Consider the following 22,820-nt stretch of genomic DNA (forward strand, 5'->3'; position numbering starts at 1 on the left):
GCTTACCGGCAGTGGTCGCCGAGGAAAGGAAGAGATGTGAGAGGACATTCAACACAGAGATGGAGCGATGAACTCGGCTCATGTGCCGGCACAGGGCGGATTGCTGCGTCACAATACAGCGTGAGATGGAGATGGCTTTGGGGGGAGACCTTAACCCAGAAGTGGATTGACCGTGGCTGATGTTGACGATAGCCTCAACACAGCACATCCTTTGAGAGGGTATTTTTGCTCACCTCAAGTGGCCTATGCGGAGGGCTTCATGGTCAGCCGAGTCTGTCAGCAACCGTCGCACCACATCGAGCAAAACTCTCGCTCCGTGGCGACGAGCAGGCGCGTGCCATACTAGTCCAGTCTAGCGGCGAGCCAGAAGATGTCCGGCGATAAACGAAAGTCTCGCATGCACCGACCGGTAGCTAACGCTCTGCCGGATAACCCCCCGCTCCCCGCCCCTTTGCGTTGCAGCCTAAAGACGGACGTCTCCTGGAGGACGTCTCCACGTCCGTGTCCCAGTTCGCCACGAAGGTGACGCGCACAGCCTGCACCGCGCTCCTCGCTCGCTCGCTCACCGTGGCCATACCGCACGCCGCACACCCGGTCGGTAGGACGGTGGGTGGTGGGGGGGGCACTTTCCCAATTCAAACGCACACCGCCAAGGTGGCTTGCGAGAAGTTCTTGAGTGGGTGCACGGTTGTCACGCGAATTTAGGACGGACGTCGTTGGGTGCTCGCTCGTCTCCGTTGGTGTGTGCGCGCGTGCGCGACTTGATTTCGTTGAATTCCATCTCTGGGAATAAAATATAGATTCATTATATCGGTTTGATTTGAGATACGAAGAACAATTTTTTTACGCATTTAGCTCGTCGCACTACGAAACCCAGTGACCTGAGTTCGATTCCCGGCCATGGCTAACGTCGGTGGCGAATGTCGGATCCCCAGTCCTGGATCTGGCGTGGCGTGTAAACATCAGGCAAGGCGGCCGGAGTGGTGCCGGCCACACCACCACCCCCCTCTTCCGTCGCGCTGTGTCCAACGTGGTCGCTCGCTAACGTCACTTGACTCAACAGTCCGTTGAAGGCCATACGGGGAGATATTTGTTTGTTTGTTTATCCAGTCTATCGTTTTCTAACCGGATCATTGCGTTTCATTCGGACCTCCAGTGCAATGCCCGAGACGACCGAGTGTCTGTAAAAATAGACCTGATGAAGGAATAATCACGATTATGAAACACGTATCATTGTCACGAACACGGGTAAAACGGGGAGGAACAGAGGCCTCGCATTCTAAATTCTCATAATTTGACTGAAGAAATTGTCCCCAGCAAATTATGTATGAAATGTCATGCCATGCCACCAACCCAGATTCTCACAACACGGCCCCTTGTCGAGCACTCGATGGGCCTGTTGGTTCAATGGGGGCCCTAAACATAAATTATTTTCAGGGGAGAGTGATGCCCTAGCACATTATAATATCCTAGCGAGATAACAGAAGAGATATAGACGAGAGGTTGAGATGTAGTGTGATAAGGAGCATACAGACAAACGTAAAGATGCAGCGAGATGAGCGAAGAGAGAGATTCGGGCGAGATCGAGATTGTCGAGATCGATTGGATATTTGTGTTAATGTTAATTACACATTCAAGAAACTAAACAAATAAGCGGACAATTCACCTCCTTCACACGCCTGCCCTTCTCCACTTAAAAAAAACATGTTGTTTTTACACATCTCACACCTCCGATGAACACGGCTGGCTACGTACGGTGCGAAAGAAGTTCAACATCCATAGACGAGTACGTCACGTCTCGTGAGCCGCGTGGCCTTCTGGGAGTGCACAATTTCTGCCGCGTTGGCTCCACACACAGAAACAAGCAAAACTCCGAGAATTCGTGCTTTGTGGTTTCTTTTGGATACTTTTTCATGAATCAGACACCCCCCCCACATTTGAGCTACTTGGGGCTCTGAATTTTTGCTCGACTCGCTTTCGCCGAGAACCGCCACTCCGCACGCCAAAACATTTGCATGGAAGGGACTGTCAGTAAAATGCACGTTAAAACACCTTCCCCCCGCCCGCCACCTCTCCTCGTTAACAATACGGTATTCACGTGGAATGTAAGCTTGAAGGCGGTGAGTGGGGGAAAATCATTGTGTAAACAACGCCCTTTGCGAGTGTTTTTAACCATCGCAGTTCTGCGGGCAGTCTGCGAGCACGGAGCGTTTCGTTAGGGACCGTCCATAAATGACGTCACGCACCTGGGGGGGGGGGGGGTCAGACATTTGTGACAATGTGTGACGAGGGGGTTGAGATATGTGACGTCACATCAAAATGCGCAACTTTAAATAAATATAGACAACACGTTCTATTTAATGAAATATACTTTTTGATAAATATTTTCTCCTACAACATCAGAGTGCAGCGCCACATTAAATGCGCACTACAGTGACAATAGTTTAAAGCGATTCTAAGCATGTTTTATTTTTTTGGTGGGGGGGGGGCAGAGCTTTGTGACGTCATATTTGAGGGGGGTCTGACTTTTTGTGACGCCGTGTGACGAGGGGGGGGGGGAGTCAAAAATCGTCCAAAATCGCGTGACGTCATTTATGGACGGCCCCTTATTAGCCGTGGCATCTTATTCTCTGCAGTGACGCTGAAGGCATTTGCGAAGGAGGAAGAGTAACGATGAAGTAGTCATATTAAAACAGCTTCAAAGCAAATGCGACTCCGTTTAACAAATGGCAACATGTTTATGGACCGTATATTGAACCGGAGGGAACGGTGCCTCACCGGTTAGCGCACTGCTCTACAACCCCGCTGACCTGAGTTTAACTCCTGGCCACGGCTAACGTCAGTGGCGAGTGATGTCTGACCCGATCCTGGCCCCTTCACCCAACCCGCACTGACCAGTGTGGTGAAGTATGGTCAAACAAACTCTTAACCGACCGACGTGGTGTGGGAGGTCTGCATCCAGCAGTGGATTGACAAAGGCATGGCAATTGTTTGCGATTAATTCGATGAAGGCCGCTTCTGTTGCGATCGAAACGTCGTGGGTTTTTTGCTTTTATTTATTCTTAATTTATTTTTAATTTAGTTGTATTTTTAACTTCTATCTACGTGACTTTACCGAAAGAACCAAGACTATGTATTAATAGTTGACCACATCCGACGTGAGGTTATTGTGCTACGCAATTCTGAATGCCGAGCGTGTGTTTTTTTTTGTGCGTGTGTGTTCGCGATACAATTACATTTCCTGTATTTGTTGCCTTTTCTGACCCAAGCCTCCTAAACAAAAGCGAGGCCCTGTGGTCACTCACGGGGCCCTTTCACGATCCCTAAACAAACACCGCCAAAACGAATCGAGCGCATTTTCAAATGCGAGGCATTTCAAATAATATCTGCGTTTCAGAAGTCATTGATTGACATTTGCAAAACGTCTAATGCGTGACTGTAAACTAAAAGACGAGATGTATAGATATTGTTTTTACTCATTTGTTGTCGACCTCTAGCTCTGTCGATGTTGCTGCTACCTCCAGACATCAACAAGCAGCATATTCTTTGCTCTGTGCTCAGGGAGTTGCACCGCATTGTGAAGGGAAGCTGGCAGACTGGCGGACTGGGCTGTCTGTGTGGCTGACTCGCTCATTAGCTGGCAATGTGTGGCTATCTGACCTATAGCTGACTGTCAGTGTCTGTGTCCTATAGCTGACTGTCAGTGTGTCTGTGTCCTATAGCTGACTGTCAGTGTGTCCGTGTGTCCTATAGCTGACTGTCTGTGTGTCTGTGTGTCCTATAGCTGACTGTCTGTGTGTCTGTGTGTCCTATAGCTGACTGTCTGTGTGTCCTATAGCTGACTGTCTGTGTGTCTGTGTGTCCTATAGCTGACTGTCTGTGTGTCTGTGTGTCCTATAGCTGACTGTCAGTGTGTCTGCCTGTCCTATAGCTGACTGGCAGTATGTCTGCATGTCCTATAGCTGACTGTGTGTGTGTCTATGTGTCCTATAGCTGACTGTCTGTGTGTCTGCGTCCTATAGCTGACTGTCAGTGTGTCTGCCTGTCCTATAGCTGACTGTCAGTGTGTCTGCCAGTCCTATAGCTGACTGTCTGTGTGTCTGCCTGTCCTATAGCTTACTGTCAGTGTGTCTGTGTCCTATAGCTGACTGTCACTGTGTCTGTGTCATATATCTGACTGTCAGTGTGTCTGTGTGTCCTATAGCTGACTGTCAGTGTGTCTGTGTCCTATAGCTGACTGTCACTGTGTCTGTGTCATATATCTGACTGTCAGTGTATCTGTGTGTCCTATAGCTGACTGTCAGTGTGTCTGTGTGTCCTATAGCTGACTCTCTGTGTGTCTATGTGTCCTATAGCTGACTGTCTTTGTGTCTGTGTGTCCTATAGCTGACTGTCTGTGTGTCTGTGTATCCTATAGCTGACTGTCAGTGTGTCTGCCTGTCCTATAGCTGACTGTCAGTGTGTCTGCCTGTCCTATAGCTGACTGTCTGTGTGTCTATGTGTCCTATAGCTGACTGTCTGTGTGTCTGCGTCCTATAGCTGACTGTCAGTGTGTCTGCCTGTCCTATAGCTGACTCAGTGTGTATGCCTGTCCTATAGCTGACTGTCTGTGTGTCTGCCTGTCCTATAGCTGACTGTCTGTGTGTCTGTGTCCTATAGCTGACTGTCTGTGTGTCTGTGTGTCCTATAGCTGACTGTCAGTGTGTCTGCGTCCTATAGCTGACTGTCAGTGTGTCTGCCTGTCCTATAGCTGACTCAGTGTGTCTGCCTGTCCTATAGCTGACTGTCTGTGTGTCTGTGTCCTATAGCTGACTGTCAGTGTGTCTGCCTTTCCTATAGCTGACTGTCAGTGTGTCTGTGTCCTATAGCTGACTGTCACTGTGTCTGTGTCATATATCTGACTGTCAGTGTGTCTGTGTTTCCTATAGCTGACTGTGTGTCTGCCTGTCCTATAACTGACTGTCAGTGTGTCTGCCTGTCCTATAGCTGACTGTCAGTGTGTCTGTGTGTCCTATAGCTGACTGTCAGTGTGTCTGTGTCCTATAGCTGACTGTCAGTGTGTCTGCCTGTCCTATAGCTGACTGTCAGTGTGTCTGTGTGTCCCAAAGCTGACTGTCAGTGTGTCTGTGTGTCCTATAGCTGACTGTCAGTGTGTCTGTGTGTCCTATAGCTGACTGTCAGTGTGTCTGTGTCCTATAGCTGACTGTCAGTGTGTCTGCCTGTCCTATAGCTGACTGTCAGTGTGTCTGTGTCCTATAGCTGACTGTCAGTATGTCTGTGTCCTAAAGCTGTCTGTCAGTGTGTCTGCCTGTCCTATAGCTGACTGTCAGTGTGTCTGCCTGTCCTATAGCTGACTGTCAGTGTGTCTGCCTGTCCTATAGCTGACTGTCAGTGTGTCTGCCTGTCCTATAGCTGACTGTGTGTCTGCCTGTCCTATAGCTGACTGTCAGTATGTCTACCTGTCCTATAGCTGACTGTCTGTGTGTCTATGTGTCCTATAGCTGACTGTCTGTGTGTCTGCGTCCTATAGCTGACTGTCAGTGTGTCTGCCTGTCCTATAGCTGACTGTCAGTGTGTCTGCCTGTCCTATAGCTGACTGTCTGTGTGTCTGCCTGTCCTATAGCTGACTGTCTGTGTGTCTGTGCCCTATAGCTGACTGTCTGTGTGTCTGTGTGTCCTATAGCTGACTGTCAGTGTGTCTGCGTCCTATAGCTGACTGTCAGTGTGTCTGCCTGTCCTATAGCTGACTCAGTGTGTCTGCCTGTCCTATAGCTGACTGTCTGTGTGTCTGTGTCCTATAGCTGACTGTCAGTGTGTCTGCCTTTCCTATAGCTGACTGTCAGTGTGTCTGTGTCCTATAGCTGACTGTCACTGTGTCTGTGTCATATATCTGACTGTCAGTGTGTCTGTGTTTCCTATAGCTGACTGTGTGTCTGCCTGTCCTATAACTGACTGTCAGTGTGTCTGTGTCCTATAGCTGACTGTCAGTGTGTCTGCCTGTCCTATAGCTGACTGTCAGTGTGTCTGTGTGTCCTATAGCTGACTGTCAGTGTGTCTGTGTCCTATAGCTGACTGTCAGTGTGTCTGCCTGTCCTATAGCTGACTGTCAGTGTGTCTGTGTGTCCCAAAGCTGACTGTCAGTGTGTCTGTGTGTCCTATAGCTGACTGTCAGTGTGTCTGTGTGTCCTATAGCTGACTGTCAGTGTGTCTGTGTCCTATAGCTGACTGTCAGTGTGTCTGCCTGTCCTATAGCTGACTGTCAGTGTGTCTGTGTCCTATAGCTGACTGTCAGTATGTCTGTGTCCTAAAGCTGTCTGTCAGTGTGTCTGCTTGTCCTATAGCTGACTGTCAGTGTGTCTGCCTGTCCTATAGCTGACTGTCAGTGTGTCTGTGTGTTCTATAGCTGACTGTCAGTGTGTCTGTGTTTCCTATAGCTGACTGTGTGTCTGCCTGTCCTATAACTGACTGTCAGTGTGTCTGTGTCCTATAGCTGTCTTTCAGTGTGTCTGCCTGTCCTATCGCTGACTGTCAGTGTGTCTCTTTCCTATAGCTGACTGTCAGTGTGTCTGCCTGTCCTATAGCTGACTGTCAGTGTGTCTGTCCTATAGCTGAGTGTCTGTGTTTCTGTGTCCTATAGCTGACTGTCAGTGTGTCTGCCTGTCCTATAGCTGACTGTCTGTGTGTCTGTCCTATAGCTGACTGTCTGTGTGTCTGTGTCCTTTAGCTGACTGTCAGTGTGTCTGTCCTATAGCTGACTGTCAGTGTGTCTGCGTCCTATAGCTGACTGTCAGTGTGTCTGTGTGTCCTATAGCTGACTGTCTGTGTGTCTGTCCTATAGCTGACTGTCAGTGTGTCTGCGTCCTATAGCTGACTGTCAGTGTGTCTGCCTGTCCTATAGCTGACTGTCTGTGTGTCTGTCCTATAGCTGACTGTCAGTGTGTCTGCGTCCTATAGCTGACTGTCAGTGTGTCTGTGTGTCCTATAGCTGACTGTCAGTGTGTCTGTGTGTCCTATAGCTGACTGTCAGTGTGTCTGTGTCCTATAGCTGACTGTTAGTGTGTCTGTGTCCTATAGCTGACTGTCAGTGTGTCTGTGTCCTATAGCTGACTGTCAGTGTGTCTGCCTGTCCTATAGCTGACTGTCAGTGTGTCTGTGTCCTATAGCTGACTGTCAGTGTGTCTGTGTCCTAAAGCTGTCTGTCAGTGTGTCTGCCTGTCCTATAGCTGACTGTCAGTGTGTCTGCCTGTCCTATAGCTGACTGTCAGTGTGTCTGTGTTTCCTATAGCTGACTGTGTGTCTGCCTGTCCTATAACTGACTGTCAGTGTGTCTGTGTCCTATAGCTGTCTGTCAGTGTGTCTGCCTGTCCTATAGCTGACTGTCAGTGTGTCTCTTTCCTATAGCTGACTGTCAGTGTGTCTGCCTGTCCTATAGCTGACTGTCAGTGTGTCTGTCCTATAGCTGACTGTCTGTGTGTCTGTGTCCTATAGCTGACTGTCAGTGTGTCTGCCTGTCCTATAGCTGACTGTCTGTGTGTCTGTCCTATAGCTGACTGTCTGTGTGTCTGTGTCCTAAAGCTGACTGTCAGTGTGTCTGTCCTATAGCTGACTGTCAGTGTGTCTGCGTCCTATAGCTGACTGTCAGTGTGTCTGTGTGTCCTATAGCTGACTGTCTGTGTGTCTGTCCTATAGCTGACTGTCAGTGTGTCTGCGTCCTATAGCTGACTGTCAGTGTGTCTGCCTGTCCTATAGCTGACTGTCTGTGTGTCTGTCCTATAGCTGACTGTCAGTGTGTCTGTGTCCTATAGCTGACTGTCAGTGTGTCTGTGTGTCCTATAGCTGACTGTCAGTGTGTCTGCCTGTCCTATAGCTGACTGTCAGTGTGTCTGTGTGTCCTATAGCTGACTGTCAGTGTGTCTGCTTGTCCTATAGCTGACTGTCAGTGTGTCTGTGTCCTTTAGCTGACTGTCAGTGTGTCTGTGTCCTATAGCTGACTGTCAGTGTGTCTGCCTGTCCTATAGCTGACTGTCAGTGTGTCTGTGTCCTATAGCTGACTGTCAGTGTGTCTGCCTGTCCTATAGCTGACTGTCAGTGTGTCTGTGTGTCCTATAGCTGACTGTCAGTGTGTCTGTGTCCTATAGCTGACTGTCAGTGTGTCTGTGTGTCCTATAGCTGACTGTCAGTGTGTCTGTGTCCTATATATGACTGTCAGTGTGTCTGCCTGTCCTATAGCTGACTGTCAGTGTGTCTGTGTGTCCTATAGCTGACTGTCAGTGTGTCTGTGTGTCCTATAGCTGACTGTCAGTGTGTCTGTGTGTCCTATAGCTGACTGTCAGTGTGTCTGTGTCCTATAGCTGACTGTCAGTGTGTCTGTGTCCTATAGCTGACTGTCAGTGTGTCTGTGTCCTATTGCTGACTGTCAGTGTGTCTGCCTGTCCTATAGCTGACTGTCAGTGTGTCTGCCTGTTCTATAGCTGACTGTCAGTGTGTCTGTGTGTCCTATAGATGACTGTCAGTGTGTATGTTTCCTATAGCTGACTGTCAGTGTGTCTGTGTGTCCTATAGCTGACTGCCAGTGTGTCTGTGTCCTATAGCTGACTGTCAGTGTGTTTGCCTGTCCTATAGCTGACTGTCAGTGTGTCTGTGTGTCCTATAGCTGACTGTCAGTGTGTCTGTGTGTCCTATAGCTGACTGTCAGTGTGTCTGTGTGTCCTTTAACTGACTGTCAGTGTGTCTGTGTCCTATAGCTGACTGTCAGTGTGTCTGTGTCCTATAGCTGACTGTCAGTGTGTCTGTGTCATATAGCTGACTGTCAGTGTGTCTGCCTGTCCTATAGCTGACTGTCAGTGTGTCTGCCTGTCCTATAGCTGACTGTCAGTGTGTCTGTGTCCTATAGCTGACTGTCAGTGTGTCTGTGTGTCCTATAGCTGACTGTCAGTGTGTCTGTGTCCTATAGCTGACTGTCAGTGTGTCTGCCTGTCCTATAGCTGACTGTCAGTCTGTCTGTGTGTCCTATAGCTGACTGTCAGTGTGTCTGTGTGTCCTATAGCTGACTGTCAGTGTGTCTGTGTGTCCTATAGCTGACTGTCAGTGTGTCTGTGTCCTATAGCTGACTGTCAGTGTGTCTGTGTCCTATAGCTGACTGTCAGTGTGTCTGTGTCCTATAGCTGACTGTCAGTGTGTCTGCCTGTCCTATAGCTGACTGTCAGTGTGTCTGCCTGTCCTATAGCTGACTGTCAGTGTGTCTGCCTGTCCTATAGCTGACTGTCAGTGTTTCTGCCTGTCCTATAGCTGACTGTCAGTGTGTCTGTGTGTCCTATAGCTGACTGTGTGTCTGCCTGTCCTATAACTGACTGCCAGTGTGTATGTGTCCTATAGCTGACTGTCTGTGTGTCCTATAGCTGACTGTCAGTGTGTCTGCCTGTCCTATAGCTGACTGTCAGTGTGTCTGTGTCCTGTAGCTGACTGTCAGTGTGGCTGTCTGTCCTATAGCTGACTGCCAGTGTGTCTGTGTCCTATAGCTGACTGTCTGTGTGTCCTATAGCTGACTGTCAGTGTGTCTGCCTGTCCTATAGCTGACTGTCAGTGTTTCTGCCTGTCTTATAGCTGACTGTCAGTGTGTCTGTGTGTCCTATAGCTGACTGTCAGTGTGTCTGTGTCCTATATATGACTGTCAGTGTGTCTGCCTGTCCTATAGCTGACTGTCAGTGTGTCTGTGTGTCCTATAGCTGACTGTCAGTGTGTCTGTGTGTCTTATAGCTGACTGTCAGTGTGTCTGTGTGTCCTATAGCTGACTGTCAGTGTGTCTGTGTCCTATAGCTGACTGTCAGTGTGTCTGTGTCCTATAGCTGACTGTCAGTGTGTCTGTGTCCTATTGCTGACTGTCAGTGTGTCTGCCTGTCCTATAGCTGACTGTCAGTGTGTCTGCCTGTCCTATAGCTGACTGTCAGTGTGTCTGTGTGTCCTATAGATGACTGTCAGTGTGTATGTTTCCTATAGCTGACTGTCAGTGTGTCTGTGTGTCCTATAGCTGACTGTCAGTGTGTCTGTGTCCTATAGCTGACTGTCAGTGTGTTTGCCTGTCCTATAGCTGACTGTCAGTGTGTCTGTGTGTCCTATAGCTGACTGTCAGTGTGTCTGTGTGTCCTATAGCTGACTGTCAGTGTGTCTGTGTGTCCTTTAACTGACTGTCAGTGTGTCTGTGTCCTATAGCTGACTGTCAGTGTGTCTGTGTCCTATAGCTGACTGTCAGTGTGTCTGTGTCATATAGCTGACTGTCAGTGTGTCTGCCTGTCCTATAGCTGACTGTCAGTGTGTCTGTGTGTCCTATAGCTGACTGTCAGTGTGTCTGCTTGTCCTATAGCTGACTGTCAGTGTGTCTGTGTCCTTTAGCTGACTGTCAGTGTGTCTGTGTCCTATAGCTGACTGTCAGTGTGTCTGCCTGTCCTATAGCTGACTGTCAGTCTGTCTGTGTGTCCTATAGCTGACTGTCAGTGTGTCTGCCTGTCCTATAGCTGACTGTCAGTGTGTCTGTGTGTCCTATAGCTGACTGTCAGTGTGTCTGTGTCCTATAGCTGACTGTCAGTGTGTCTGTGTCCTATAGCTGACTGTCAGTGTGTCTGTGTCCTATAGCTGACTGTCAGTGTGTCTGCCTGTCCTATAGCTGACTGTCAGTGTGTCTGCTGTCCTATAGCTGACTGTCAGTGTGTCTGTCTGTCCTATAGCTGACTGTCAGTGTTTCTGCCTGTCCTATAGCTGACTGTCAGTGTGTCTGTGTGTCCTATAGCTGACTGTGTGTCTGCCTGTCCTATAACTGACTGCCAGTGTGTATGTGTCCTATAGCTGATTGTCTGTGTGTCCTATAGCTGACTGTCAGTGTGTCTGCCTGTCCTATAGCTGACTGTCAGTGTGTCTGTATCCTGTAGCTGACTGTCAGTGTGGCTGTCTGTCCTATAGCTGACTGCCAGTGTGTCTGTGTCCTATAGCTGACTGTCTGTGTGTCCTATAGCTGACTGTCAGTGTGTCTGCCTGTCCTATAGCTGACTGTCAGTGTTTCTGCCTGTCTTATAGCTGACTGTCAGTGTGTCTGTGTGTCCTATAGCTGACTGTGTGTCTGCCTGTCCTATAGCTGACTGTCAGTGTGGCTGTCTGTCCTATAGCTGACTGTCAGTGTGTCTGTGTCCTATAGCTGACTGTGTGTCTGCCTGTCCTATAACTGACTGCCAGTGTGTCTGTGTCCTATAGCTGACTGTCTGTGTGTCCTATAGCTGACTGTCAGTGTGTCTGTGTCCTGTAGCTGACTGTCAGTGTGGCTGTCTGTCCTATAGCTGACTGTCAGTGTGTCTGCCTGTCCTATAGCTGGCTGTCAGTGTGGCTATGTCCTGTAGCTGACTGTCAGTGTGACTGTCTGTCCTGTAGCTGGCTGTCAATGTGTCTGCCTGTCCTATAGCTGACTGTCAGTTTGTCTGTGTCCTGTAGCTGACTGTCAGTGTGGCTGTCTGTCCTATAGCTGACTGTCAGTGTGTCTGCCTGTCCTATAGCTGGCTGTCAGTGTGGCTGTCTGTCCTATAGCTGTCTGTCTGGCTGCCTGTCCGTGGTGGCTGTGTGGCCAGCTGTCTAGATCGCTTTCAGCAGGGTAAGCGCTGGCTGTCTCGCCGGCGGGCAAATCCGGCCGGCTCGCTGGCCACCACGCATGCTATCGACGTGCCGTGTTTAGCCACACCACGGCAGGATCGTCTCGTTCCGTCCTCGCCGACTGACCCCCGGAGTACGACAAAGACGACAACGATCGCCCGGTGTGGCCTTAGGACACTTCTATGGCAAGTGTTGTTTGCGAGCAGCACCTGTGAAGGCCGCCACGGCACACGAGGAGGGGGTGGGAGGGTCAGTACCACGCCCGGCCGCCTTTGTCTCCCCCAGTGTCGGTGTTTTACGCATTTGTACCAGGTACTCATTTGGGACTGAGTCGACCTAGGGGAGGCCCAGGACCGGCACTCCACACACACACACTTGCATCTGCAAATGCACAAAACAGTCCGGGTTTCAGGATTTGCACAAAAGATGAACACATGGGCACACACACATAAGCTCTGCCTCGACTAATTGATTTATTGTGACGAAGCCAATGAGCACAAACAGAATATGTACTCTGCGACAAAGGGACACACGCCTCGACATTGTCTCTCGTAGTACACACAGACACACACTCACTGCAGTTGTGTTAATATTGATTGTGCCACGGCTTGGCACGGAGTGTGCACAGACAAGTGTAGCTGTTGCACATAAATATGTATTCAAATGTGACAAAGACAAAGGTCCCTCGTGTAGCCTTAACATACTGTTGGGGCAAGTGCTGCAAGCGCGCGATACGGAACACGAGGAGGTGGGTGGGTACCCGGCACCATGCCCGGCCGCCTTTGTCTCCCCAGAGGGGATGTTTTTACGCGTCGTACTTATTTGAAGCCGAGTCAAGCACACAAATATATATACACACACACGTGTATGCAGACAAGCCATTGCCCGCAGAATACAAATGCAAGTTCCAGTAAAAATGTGACGCTCAGCAGACAGAGTGCTGAAGAAACTAATAAAACATTTACAACGGAATTGGTTTTAAGTACAGTTAGTGTTAAACTGTGAAGGTAGCTGTACACACTGTATCGGCATGACAGAGTCGACTTAATGAGGATAAGTTAATGAACGAGGAGAACATTAACACATACGTATACGGTGGAGATTTCCACTGGTGGATGAGGCACGTCCACACCGTGTCTCTCATGGGGGTCAATTGACCATACTTCACCACGAGGCCGTAGCCATGGAGTCAACATTGGGGGGGACCAAATCTTCCAGGGTGTCTGGGGGTCCCAACCCAGACACATGGGATGGACTTTTTTTTTTACAATAATGTCTGTGTATTGTATTACATTGCTCTGTTGTTATTTTTTTTACCATTTCCTGTTTCATTGTATGAAATGGCAGAGATTAGGGATTAGTAAAGAACAACTATGACCACAATCATATAAACAGAAATCTATGTATTGATTTATATGAAGACAAGTCTAGATATTGTGGCCAAGGTTTAGCAAATTGTTGGGTTTTTTTACATAGCGTAGCAATTTTTTTAGAGCAATATATTGGGGGGGACATTTTGAGCATATTTGAATATTTGGGGGGATGTGTCCCCCCCCGCAATATATATTATAATTACGGCCTTGCTTCACCATGCTGGTCAGTACATGTTGGTGATGGATGGAGGGGCGAGCATTGGTTCAGATATCGCCTGCAACTGACGTCATGAGGGGCCGAGAATCCAACTCAGGTCGCTGGAGTAAGATGGAAACAGGCAACACGAAAGCGAATTTCACAATTTTTTTTTACAAATATCATTTTGGGTGCAAGGTCAGGTTTAAACTGATATAGAACCACGTACGTGAAACAGCCCATGGGACATAATAACGACCTCAATGCCTGATTCACAAGTTACGAAGGAGGAGGAGGCATCACTGCAGCGATGATACACTCTGCTTGCTCCTGACGCAATTACCTGCCTCAGCCACCTCGGTGTAAAATCACAGCTGTTGGTCTACAGCAGCATCGGCCACACGCAGAAGAAAGGTCGCAAAAATATACATTTGTTCCAGCCATCCCAACATGCCCGAGACTTGCCGGGGATAAGGTTTAGAGGGAGGGGTAGGGATAATCCTGGGAGCATGAGAGGGATTGGGACGGAGTTCTTGAAGAAGGGACACATTTTGAAGCTTTTGGCCAAAACCCAGGTGCATGTGTAGTGTCTTCAAAAATTACTCACACCGACACGTTGTAACAAGTCACCTGCTTACACTTTATTCTCCTATTCTTGCACCAGTTGTAGGCACTCCTATTACTGTCTATATGGTAACTTCTCTCCACTCTTATCTACCTTTGACCACGCTTATCCTGCACTCAGCAGCTCTATTCTCAGCAACTCCGCACACAGCGTCTCCGCACACAGCGTCTCCGCACTCAGCATCTCCGTACTCAGCAACTCGACACCTCCACCGCTGCCCTCACCTATGCTCCCTCAGACCCGCTCTCCCGTCTGTCCCGGGCGGGGGGGGGGGGGGATCAGCCAACACCCGCCCAGCGACAGCATGAGGATCGAGGTCCCGTTGACGGCTGGAGCGGCAGCAGCAAGATGTCTTCACACTTGGTCCCCGGCAACAACTCCCCGCTCCGCTCACGCACACGCCCTTATATTCCTCTGATAATTATCCGAGACCTCTCGTGCGTCTCTTTAAGCTCTCACCAGGCCGGCGCCTGTCGGCCCATCAATCAACCCTTATCTCCCGTCTCCCTGGCAACACCTCCGGTCTCAGCGTGCATAACCGGGATGCGCCGTGTATTTCACTACTCTACGCATGTTTAGTGACATCGAAGATGTCACTGAATGGTGCCGGCCTGAGAGGGCCGTGGCGTGCGATGCACCGTCATCACGTGTCCGGGGAGAGCTCTCGAGAGGGTTGGAGAGGGAGCTAGAACACTCGAGAGGGTGGGCGGAGCCAAGCGCGGAGCGGCCCCGACCCGGGGGGGATATAAGGCGGGTCCCTGAGAGCGACGAGGTCGCTGCATTCTACAAGTTGAAGCTCCACGTCTACAAGCTGGAAGCTCTACGTCCTACGAGGCATCATCACGTGGTCGGGGACCCGAGTGAGGGTCCCCAACCCTTCGTAGCTGTAACTCCTCCGTTTAGAGTAGTCAGCAAGGTGGTCACCACCCTAGGCTGTATCTGGTGAAGGGGCAGTTGCCCCTTTGTGTTACGTGTTGATGTTACAATAAGTGTGTTGCCTCTAAAGAACAACGTCTGCGGCTTAGTTGGACTCACTACACACGTATAATGTATTCCCCACACACATAAACACCCACAGGGTCTCAGCTTCTCGTTAATCACTACGCGTTTCGGCAAGGTTCATGAGATGCATTGTACGAGTTAACCAAGTAACGTAACATTCAGTTCAACAACGCAATGGTCACATTTTATTGAAATGCATTGTGGCAAAACAATGTTCTAATTACCCGTCTGGGTGAACGTATTATTTTGTATTAATAACACTCTTTGATGAATGTGGCCCTCTGAGTTGTCGCTATTATGACCAAAAGTAAAGAACACAGCAGGCACTGCTGTGTGCAATTAATGTCTCGCAACAAAAATAAAACCATTCAGCGCTAAATACTCTAACTGTAATCAAAATAAGCGTTGACAATTTTGCCCAACAGCATGCAGAGCGCCGTTAACTCTTTCGTGAAGCCATTTTACCACTGAATGATTTGCGGGCACTGCCCAGTAAACAGACCAACGTTGAATCAACGTTGGTCCAAAGTTATATGCTTACTGGGTATTTACCATACAGAATAAGACCACCGGTATGTTAATCCACTGCTGGATGGGGTATGCCCACACCATGCGAGTCGTGGGGGTTAATTGACCGGAACTCGCCACGCTGGTCAGTACGGGCAGGTGAAGGCAGGAAGCAGAGCTGTGGGAGCATAGAAGCAGAGTCCAACAATATTGTGTTGCTGCACTGCCATCTGCACGACGCCTGCGATCGCACATACGAACACGGGCCAGGCTCAAAAGGGCCGTCCATAAATGACGTCACGCACCTGGGGGGGGGGGGTCAGACCAGACATTTGTGACGATGTGTGACGAGGGGGGGGGGGGGTGAGAAATGTGACGTCACATAAAAATGCGCAACTTTAAAAAAACATAGACAACACGTTCTATTTTATTAAATATACTTTTTAAATAAATGTTTTCTCTTTTCGATTTAAAGATTGCGTGACTGCAGGGATTCATCTTCTTGGTTCTTTCGGTAAAGTCAAGTAGAAGGAAAGTAATAAAATAATAAAAATAAAACATAATAAAACAATTCTCACGACGTTTCGGCTACAACGCAAGCAGCCGTCTTCAGGTGAAGAATGAGACACTACCAAGCTAGGAGCTTATATATACGCTGGGTTGGAGGTGCAAGAAGGGCGCCTAAACAAAAATAATGTGCACATCAAGAAGAATTTAGCATATTCATGGAAAATGCGTAGGAGGTTGGCGGGGGGGTTTCAAAGTCATATTATGCCCATGCATTATGCAGGATCAGCAGCACCAAGGGAGGGTGCAGGGAGTAGCATTAACAAAGGAAAGGAATGTTAATAGTATGTAGCTGCAGTTACTAAACAACCACGTAGAAAACTAAAGTATAAACTACATAAAAAACTATAGTATAAACTGCATAGCACCATCAGTATACTTACTATACTCTACAATAAGCTGAGTTACTCACAGCAAGTAATACATTACAATTCTACGTCGTAAAAATTATATAATATGCTTCCATCTAAACTTTATTCTCTTACATCACACGAGCATATACCGTACTATATACTGCCATAGATAAACCCAACATTAAATTATATACTGTATTGCTGTAAACCAACCTATACCTTATACATTTTAATATAACACTATGTATTATTCTACCCACCTTAATGTGTATCACACTGCTATATGTTCACTATACAATTACGATACTATATATTACTTTGTACATTGTATTAAGCATATAAATGTTATACTATTTGTTATTATACACTGTACCATTAACCGTCGTGTAGCAGTGTGATACACATTAAGGTGGGTAGAATAATACATAAATGTTTTCTCCTACAACATCAGAGTGCAGCGCCACATTAAATACGCACTACAATGACAATAGTTTAAAGCGATTTGAAGCACGTTTTATTTTCAAAATGGAAATATGGTTTTGGGAGGGGGGTGGCAGAGCTTTGTGACGTCATATTTGAGGGGGGGGGGTCTGACTTTTTGTGACGCCGTGTGACGAGGGGGGGGGGGGGGTAAAAAATCGTCCAAAATCGCGTGACGTCATTTATGGACGTCCCCAAAATCCCTGCTGAGTCTCTGAGATCGGAAGGGGATTCTGGTGCATTCGCAACGATTTTATCGCGGGGTACACGGAACACATCCGCGTGGGTTTAATCTGATTTCAGGTGCCGCGTTCGTCATCAAGGCAAGCAAGGGTAGGGAAATGAGTCAGCAGATGCATCTGCATTAGTCACCAGCCAGAGATAGGGGGATGCATCACCAGAGACAGTATTTACTGCCAGGCCAAGCTCCCATAAAACTGTATAATTACATCTACATTCAGGCTCGGATTTATATTTTTTAAGATGCAATACAGTAGGACTGTTTGGGACGCAATAATGCATTTCCAGCGAGCACAGGTACGCATGCAACTGTACAGCACGTGTATTAATCCACTGCTGGATGATGGCCTCCCCACGCCGTGCGGATTGTTGAGGTTATTTGACCATACTTCACCACGCTGGTCAGTGTGGATTGGTGAAGGTGGGGAGCATGGGATTATAGAAGTACAATACAATAAGTACGGTACAATATTTCGCTTGCACTGGGGTCGGTATAGCCCCGCAGCAGCCTATAGCACCTGTTAAGCACGGTGGTTGCCCATCCGAGCACCTATCCAGGTTCGAGCCTGCTTAGCTTCCGAGATCGCATATGATCGGGCACATTCCGTGCGATTTCGTCAAAGTGACATTGTACGATGTTAATTATAAAATACATTTCTCGTAACGTACTTATTAACTTGCTTATTTGTCCGAGAAAGCCACACTGAGTCATTGGCCTATTTTTCAGAAGGGTTTTAATTTTAAGATGTTTTCATCCAATTAATGAGTGTTTACTATACATCACTTCGTCATTTGTTTCCACCTTCCTCTCTGTATTGTACCAATATTCTCAAGTAGTGCGATATCTTCCTGGCACCAATCTCTCTTATGCCGTCATCTAGCCAGGCTCTATTAGGTCTTGCTCTCTTTCTGGTTCATTCCATTTTTACGAACAACACACTTTTACAATTTCCTGTTATTGTCCAACCTACATGTGTCTCCAAAAAGTGCCAGTTTCCTTCTCATTACGCTGTCACTATCTATACACGTGGGAGAAAACCGGAGCACACGCGTGCGAGGGGGCACCGCTATATCCCCGTACAGATGGAAACAGATGCCGATGAATGCCTTTGGCGGTGGTGAATTTGATTCGATCGCTCCGATCGGGGAATTCATTCATTCATATTTCAAAGTTGATTTGGCGCTTTCGTGGCTGCAGGAATTACTCTTTGGTTATTTCGGTAAAGTCACGTAGAATGAGAAAATAATAACTTAAATAACTGCATACGACGTTTCGATATTGTAGTAAGTATGTAGGAGGCTTGACGACAGGATCGGAGGCACACTTGTTTATTACACCAACTTGTGCACACACAGTAATTACGGGTCACTTGGCTACAGGGATACACAACAGCTAACCCCGCTAACCTATGCCCAATTCCTCCACTACGGAGCTAGGGGAGGCTATCTATCCCAGCCCTGGTCAAGCTGGGATCCCGGCACCCTGAGTCTCCAGACCAGCTCGTCAGTCTGGGCTCTCGGGGCCACGCCACCGGCTTGCCCTGGTCGGCCCTTATAAGGACAGCGAGCCAGGGGAGCTCTGGGGCCTATTCTAGCAGGTCTTCCTTCTTCTCTGGTTAAAGCTGAGTTCCCACCCCGAGCCCTCCGGCTCACCACCTTTTATAGGACTCGGCCCCCGGGAGGGGCCCGTGGGGGATGCAGGTGCGGACGTCGGTGCGAGCACCTCCCCTGTGTACGGCCGTAACCCCGCCCCTTGTGTTTGTTGGCCATCCGTGGCCATGCACAATTACACCTCAACATCCGTGGCCATGCACAATTACACCTCTACAATATCATCATCAGGTACAAATGAAAGAGAAAACAAAACCGAGTAAACTTAGAAGTACAGTGCAGCACAACACAGATAGTCGGCTAACATAACAGTCAACATCCTACCTGGTCGATTACGTTCTATTTAAGGCCTCGATACAGAGGCGTTGTTTCTCTGTGTGCCTATGTGTGTGTCTCTCTCTGTGTGTCTCTGTGTTATCTCTCTCTGCTTATGTGTCTTCGGTTCTGTGCTTAATCTCTCTCTCCTAAATTTAGCAATCTTTGGAAGAACGTAATCAACCAGGTAGGATGTTGACTGTTATGTTAGCCGACACTCTGTGTTGTGTTGCATTATATTTCTAAGTATACTAGGTTTGTTTTCGCTTTCATTTGTACCTGATGATGATTGCTTGCGTTTGCAATCGAATCGTCGTATGCCTTTATTTAATTTATTAATTTATCTTTCTACGTGACTTTACCGAAAGAACCAAAGAGTAATTCATATTTCCCCACGTAAATGTTTGGACCCTTTCCCACTGCCCGTTCAATTTCACACTGCCACGTGTTGCCATGGCGATGGTGGAAATCAACGAATTCTTGCCGCTTGCATCTTGCACGCCATCGACTCCGACGCTGAGCTTTAGCCAGATTTGCACCGCCGTGTCACCGGCGTTTGGCTTTATCTGGCCACAGATGTATTTGTTTGCCTATGCATGCATTCATTGCTTTCATAGACCTGTGGAAGAGCCACCAACTGAATGTGTCGCAGGTGTTTATTTTTGCCCCGTGTCTTTTATTCTGTAAGCCGTCTTCTGATAACGGTTCACGGCGCAGGCCATGTACACGCGAAGCGTAGTATGTGCTATTCACCTGCGTTGCGTTCTATATTGGGGGGGGGGGGGGTGTGGGGATGGATACGGTGATGAAAATAAGGTTGTCTTTGTTTTTGTACAAATCACCTAGACTCGAGCTTGCTCCAAAACAATGGAAGCCACCATGGCAATTTGTATTTGTGATTTGTTTTTAATCATATATACACGACTGGCATTTCAAAATATTTCTGCATGAAAATGCCCTTTAGTTCACGAAAATGAGAATTATTTAAATGAGAACGCACACCGCTGTACAGCCGTTCAGTTTGAGTTTCATGCATTATGCAGGAATACCACTTGTTATTAATGACATTTTCACTGTCATTGCAACACCCAAAGAAACAGATTTATATTTTTATTCCATTTCAGATTCTCGTTTCAAAGAGATTAAAGCGGGTGAGAAATCCCCTTATCCCTAGTCAATCGTTAAGCCACACGCGATTGTGAGCAATATTGTGCCGCATCAACTTTGATATCAATTTGTGGATCTCAACTCTCTGGCCACGTTGACGCTCTAACAAGGGTTAAACCAGGCGTGAGACGGAGAGCAGCGACACGGTGGATGAATGCACAGTCGCCCGTCACGGGCTGAGATGCGGCCTCGGACGCCAGCAAATGTACCTCCTCCACAGCGAAGATAATCATTGGAGCGCTCTCTGTTGCTCAGCGTTTTGCGAACAAAGTGATTTTCAATTTGTGTGCATTAGGTGGTGGGCAGGATGTCAGCCCCCGAAGAGCTTCTTCTGTCGAGGTCACATTTCTTGGTTGCTACTCCTCGTGCCGATTTTAAAATGCGTGCGTCCTTCCTGCCGGTGGCCGCAACGGTTGTCGCTGCGCTGCGCTACGAACCCGGCGATCCGAGTTCGATTTCCGCTCACGGTCAACGCCATCAGTGACGATTTATCTGAACCGGGCCCCGGGCCTCCCACTAGGTCGACTCAGCCCGACATGAGTACGTGGTGTGGTGTGTGTGTGTAAACATCAGCACTGGGGAGGCAAAGGCGGACCGGGCGTGGTGCTGGCCACCCAACCCGCCAGCGTGCCACACCGACCTTCATAGGTGCCGGCTAAAAGCACTTGCTCCAAAAGTCTGTGAAGGCTATAGGGGAATATTTGCCTTTGTTGATTGGTAACCATGGCATGCCTGGCTAGAGGTCCCAAGAAATGACATTTGCTTGAAAAATGCTGCATAAACAGCTCCGGTGCTTAATCATGGCAAGAGCTATTTATTTTTTAAGTTCTCTTCTGCGTCTTTTCACTTGACTTTTAAAATAATAAATTCTACGACTGTGGTTTCACCTATAACACATTCTGCGATGTAATATAAAGCAACCAAACTAGGATCGCCCATAAAACGTTTACGTTAAAATGTTCTTTCTTCAAATCGTGGTCTTATTTTTAACCTTTTAATTTGTTGCTATCACCTTTTTAGGAATTCGTTTCAAACGAGAGTGCATGGGAGTTCTCACTTCACACCCCCTCCTTGTCCACTCGTTCTTTCCTGCCTCTCCTCCCACAACTTCCCCTTACATCACCACCACCATTAGCGATGTTCAGCTCGGCCGTCCAACACCACCACCACTGTACGTCAACGAATGCTTGGAGCGAAACTTAAAAGTCAATCGCCGCATGAAGGGTGCTCCAAATGTCATTGCACGGACCCTCTGCCCGATCAGGCGAACGCTAATGGGATGCGGGACGATTCTATAAAATGCAAACGACTCGCGAAACATTAATTAGAGACACTGTGTGTGCCACCTGTTCTCGCTTGGCAGAGCTGCCTGCCCCCTCCGCGAGGCACTGAACACCTAAACACCCAAACGAAACACGGCAAGCCCCGAGTGGCGTTACAGCTCTGACGTGGTCGAGCCGTTTCTGAGGGCCCTGCAATTTACCTTGCCCCGTAAGTTATCTTGGCTATGACATTTCTGTTTCCATGTCAACAGCCTTCCGAGAGAGAGAGAAAAAATATTGCAGACAGTTTTTTTGTTTAAAGATGTATTTGTCTCGTTTTTTTTCCGTTGCAAAGGTGAAATGTGACGACTGTACTTTCGCTAAAGGAACGGGCAGGAGACAATGTAACAGCCGTTAATCATTGTGATGAGCAGATGGGATAACGTACCGGTCGCTAATGATTGAATCATCCTTGAGGCTTGGGATTTAAAAGTTGAGTTATTTAATGGAGCATTGATGCCAGCATCTGTGTGATGAATGCAGGCGGTGGTGTCAATGAATGGAAACAAATGATTAACTTACAAATCAATTACCTTGCTTGGCAGAAGCCTTTGCGAATGGATCGGGCCGAAGGGAGGATGGTGACGTGTGTGTTCGGAGCCTTTACCCCCATTGCAAATGATGTATTCACAAGTGAACACCATAAGAAAAAGATATATGCAATAACATTCCTTTAACTCAATAAAACTCTGGAGATCTCTGGAGAAAAGTAAATGAACCTCGTAAAGCTGAGAATGGAAGGAGCGTGCTGACCGCGTAAACTTCCTTCTTCACTTCTGCTGTGCCCCGTGAAAGATTGAATGGGATACGTCACAGGCGGATACTTGGTGGGCAGCAGAAGGGCAATGCTATGCCCGCAAATTCCGTGCTCCCCACCTTCACTAGCCTGCACTGACCAGCGTGGTGAAGTATAGTTAAATAACCGCCACGACCCATTTGGTGCGGGGAGGCCCTCATCCATCAGTGGATTGATAGCGGGCCGTATATGTGTAGATTTAGTAAGACCCATCTGTGTGTCTCGCATACCACAATACCTTGTTAAAGGCATTGGATTTGATCACGTGACTTTTGGTTTATAAAATTTTATTTTGGTATTCGATCATAGTTTTTTCCATCATACCAGCATATGATGAGCATACCGTTCAAGGGCATGTTTCGGCAGTGGGGAGGGCATTCATCCGGCAATGTATTGATCATGGCCTCATGACGATAATTACACCGGAGTGAGCCCGACATTGCCACGGCTGCGTTGTGCCATTTCTCGGGGGAGGTGCACGTGATGTTATCACTGGGAGATGGCATCAAAGCGTCTCCGGTGCCATCCCACGCTGGGCTGCGCGGACCGGCCGTTGAGGCGAATATCTGACGTTACTCATATAATTCACACGGTGGGGGTTTGCTACAACTTTGAATTCAACAATAATGGACAAA

The 22,820-nt window shown here is 48.1% G+C and overlaps 1 protein-coding gene across 3 annotated transcripts in view; it reads left to right on the plus strand.

Annotated features, from left to right (window-relative positions):
* LOC133347890 (ADP-ribosylation factor GTPase-activating protein 1-like) overlaps positions 1-22,820 on the plus strand; it is a 51,179-nt gene that overhangs the window by 2,060 nt on the left and 26,299 nt on the right. For 2 of the 3 annotated variants that reach the window (XM_061560615.1, XM_061560613.1), the window contains exon 2: positions 463-522. In XM_061560615.1, coding sequence (XP_061416599.1) covers positions 463-522 — 60 coding nt within the window. Of the gene's footprint in view, positions 1-462; positions 595-22,820 lie in introns of all 3 variants that reach the window. The other variant, XM_061560612.1, reaches the window with a different exon arrangement.

This window comes from Lethenteron reissneri, chromosome 26 (genome assembly GCF_015708825.2).
Source record: "Lethenteron reissneri isolate LAM-NWPU_2019-01 chromosome 26, ASM1570882v1, whole genome shotgun sequence".
Lineage (NCBI taxonomy): Eukaryota > Metazoa > Chordata > Hyperoartia > Petromyzontiformes > Petromyzontidae > Lethenteron > Lethenteron reissneri.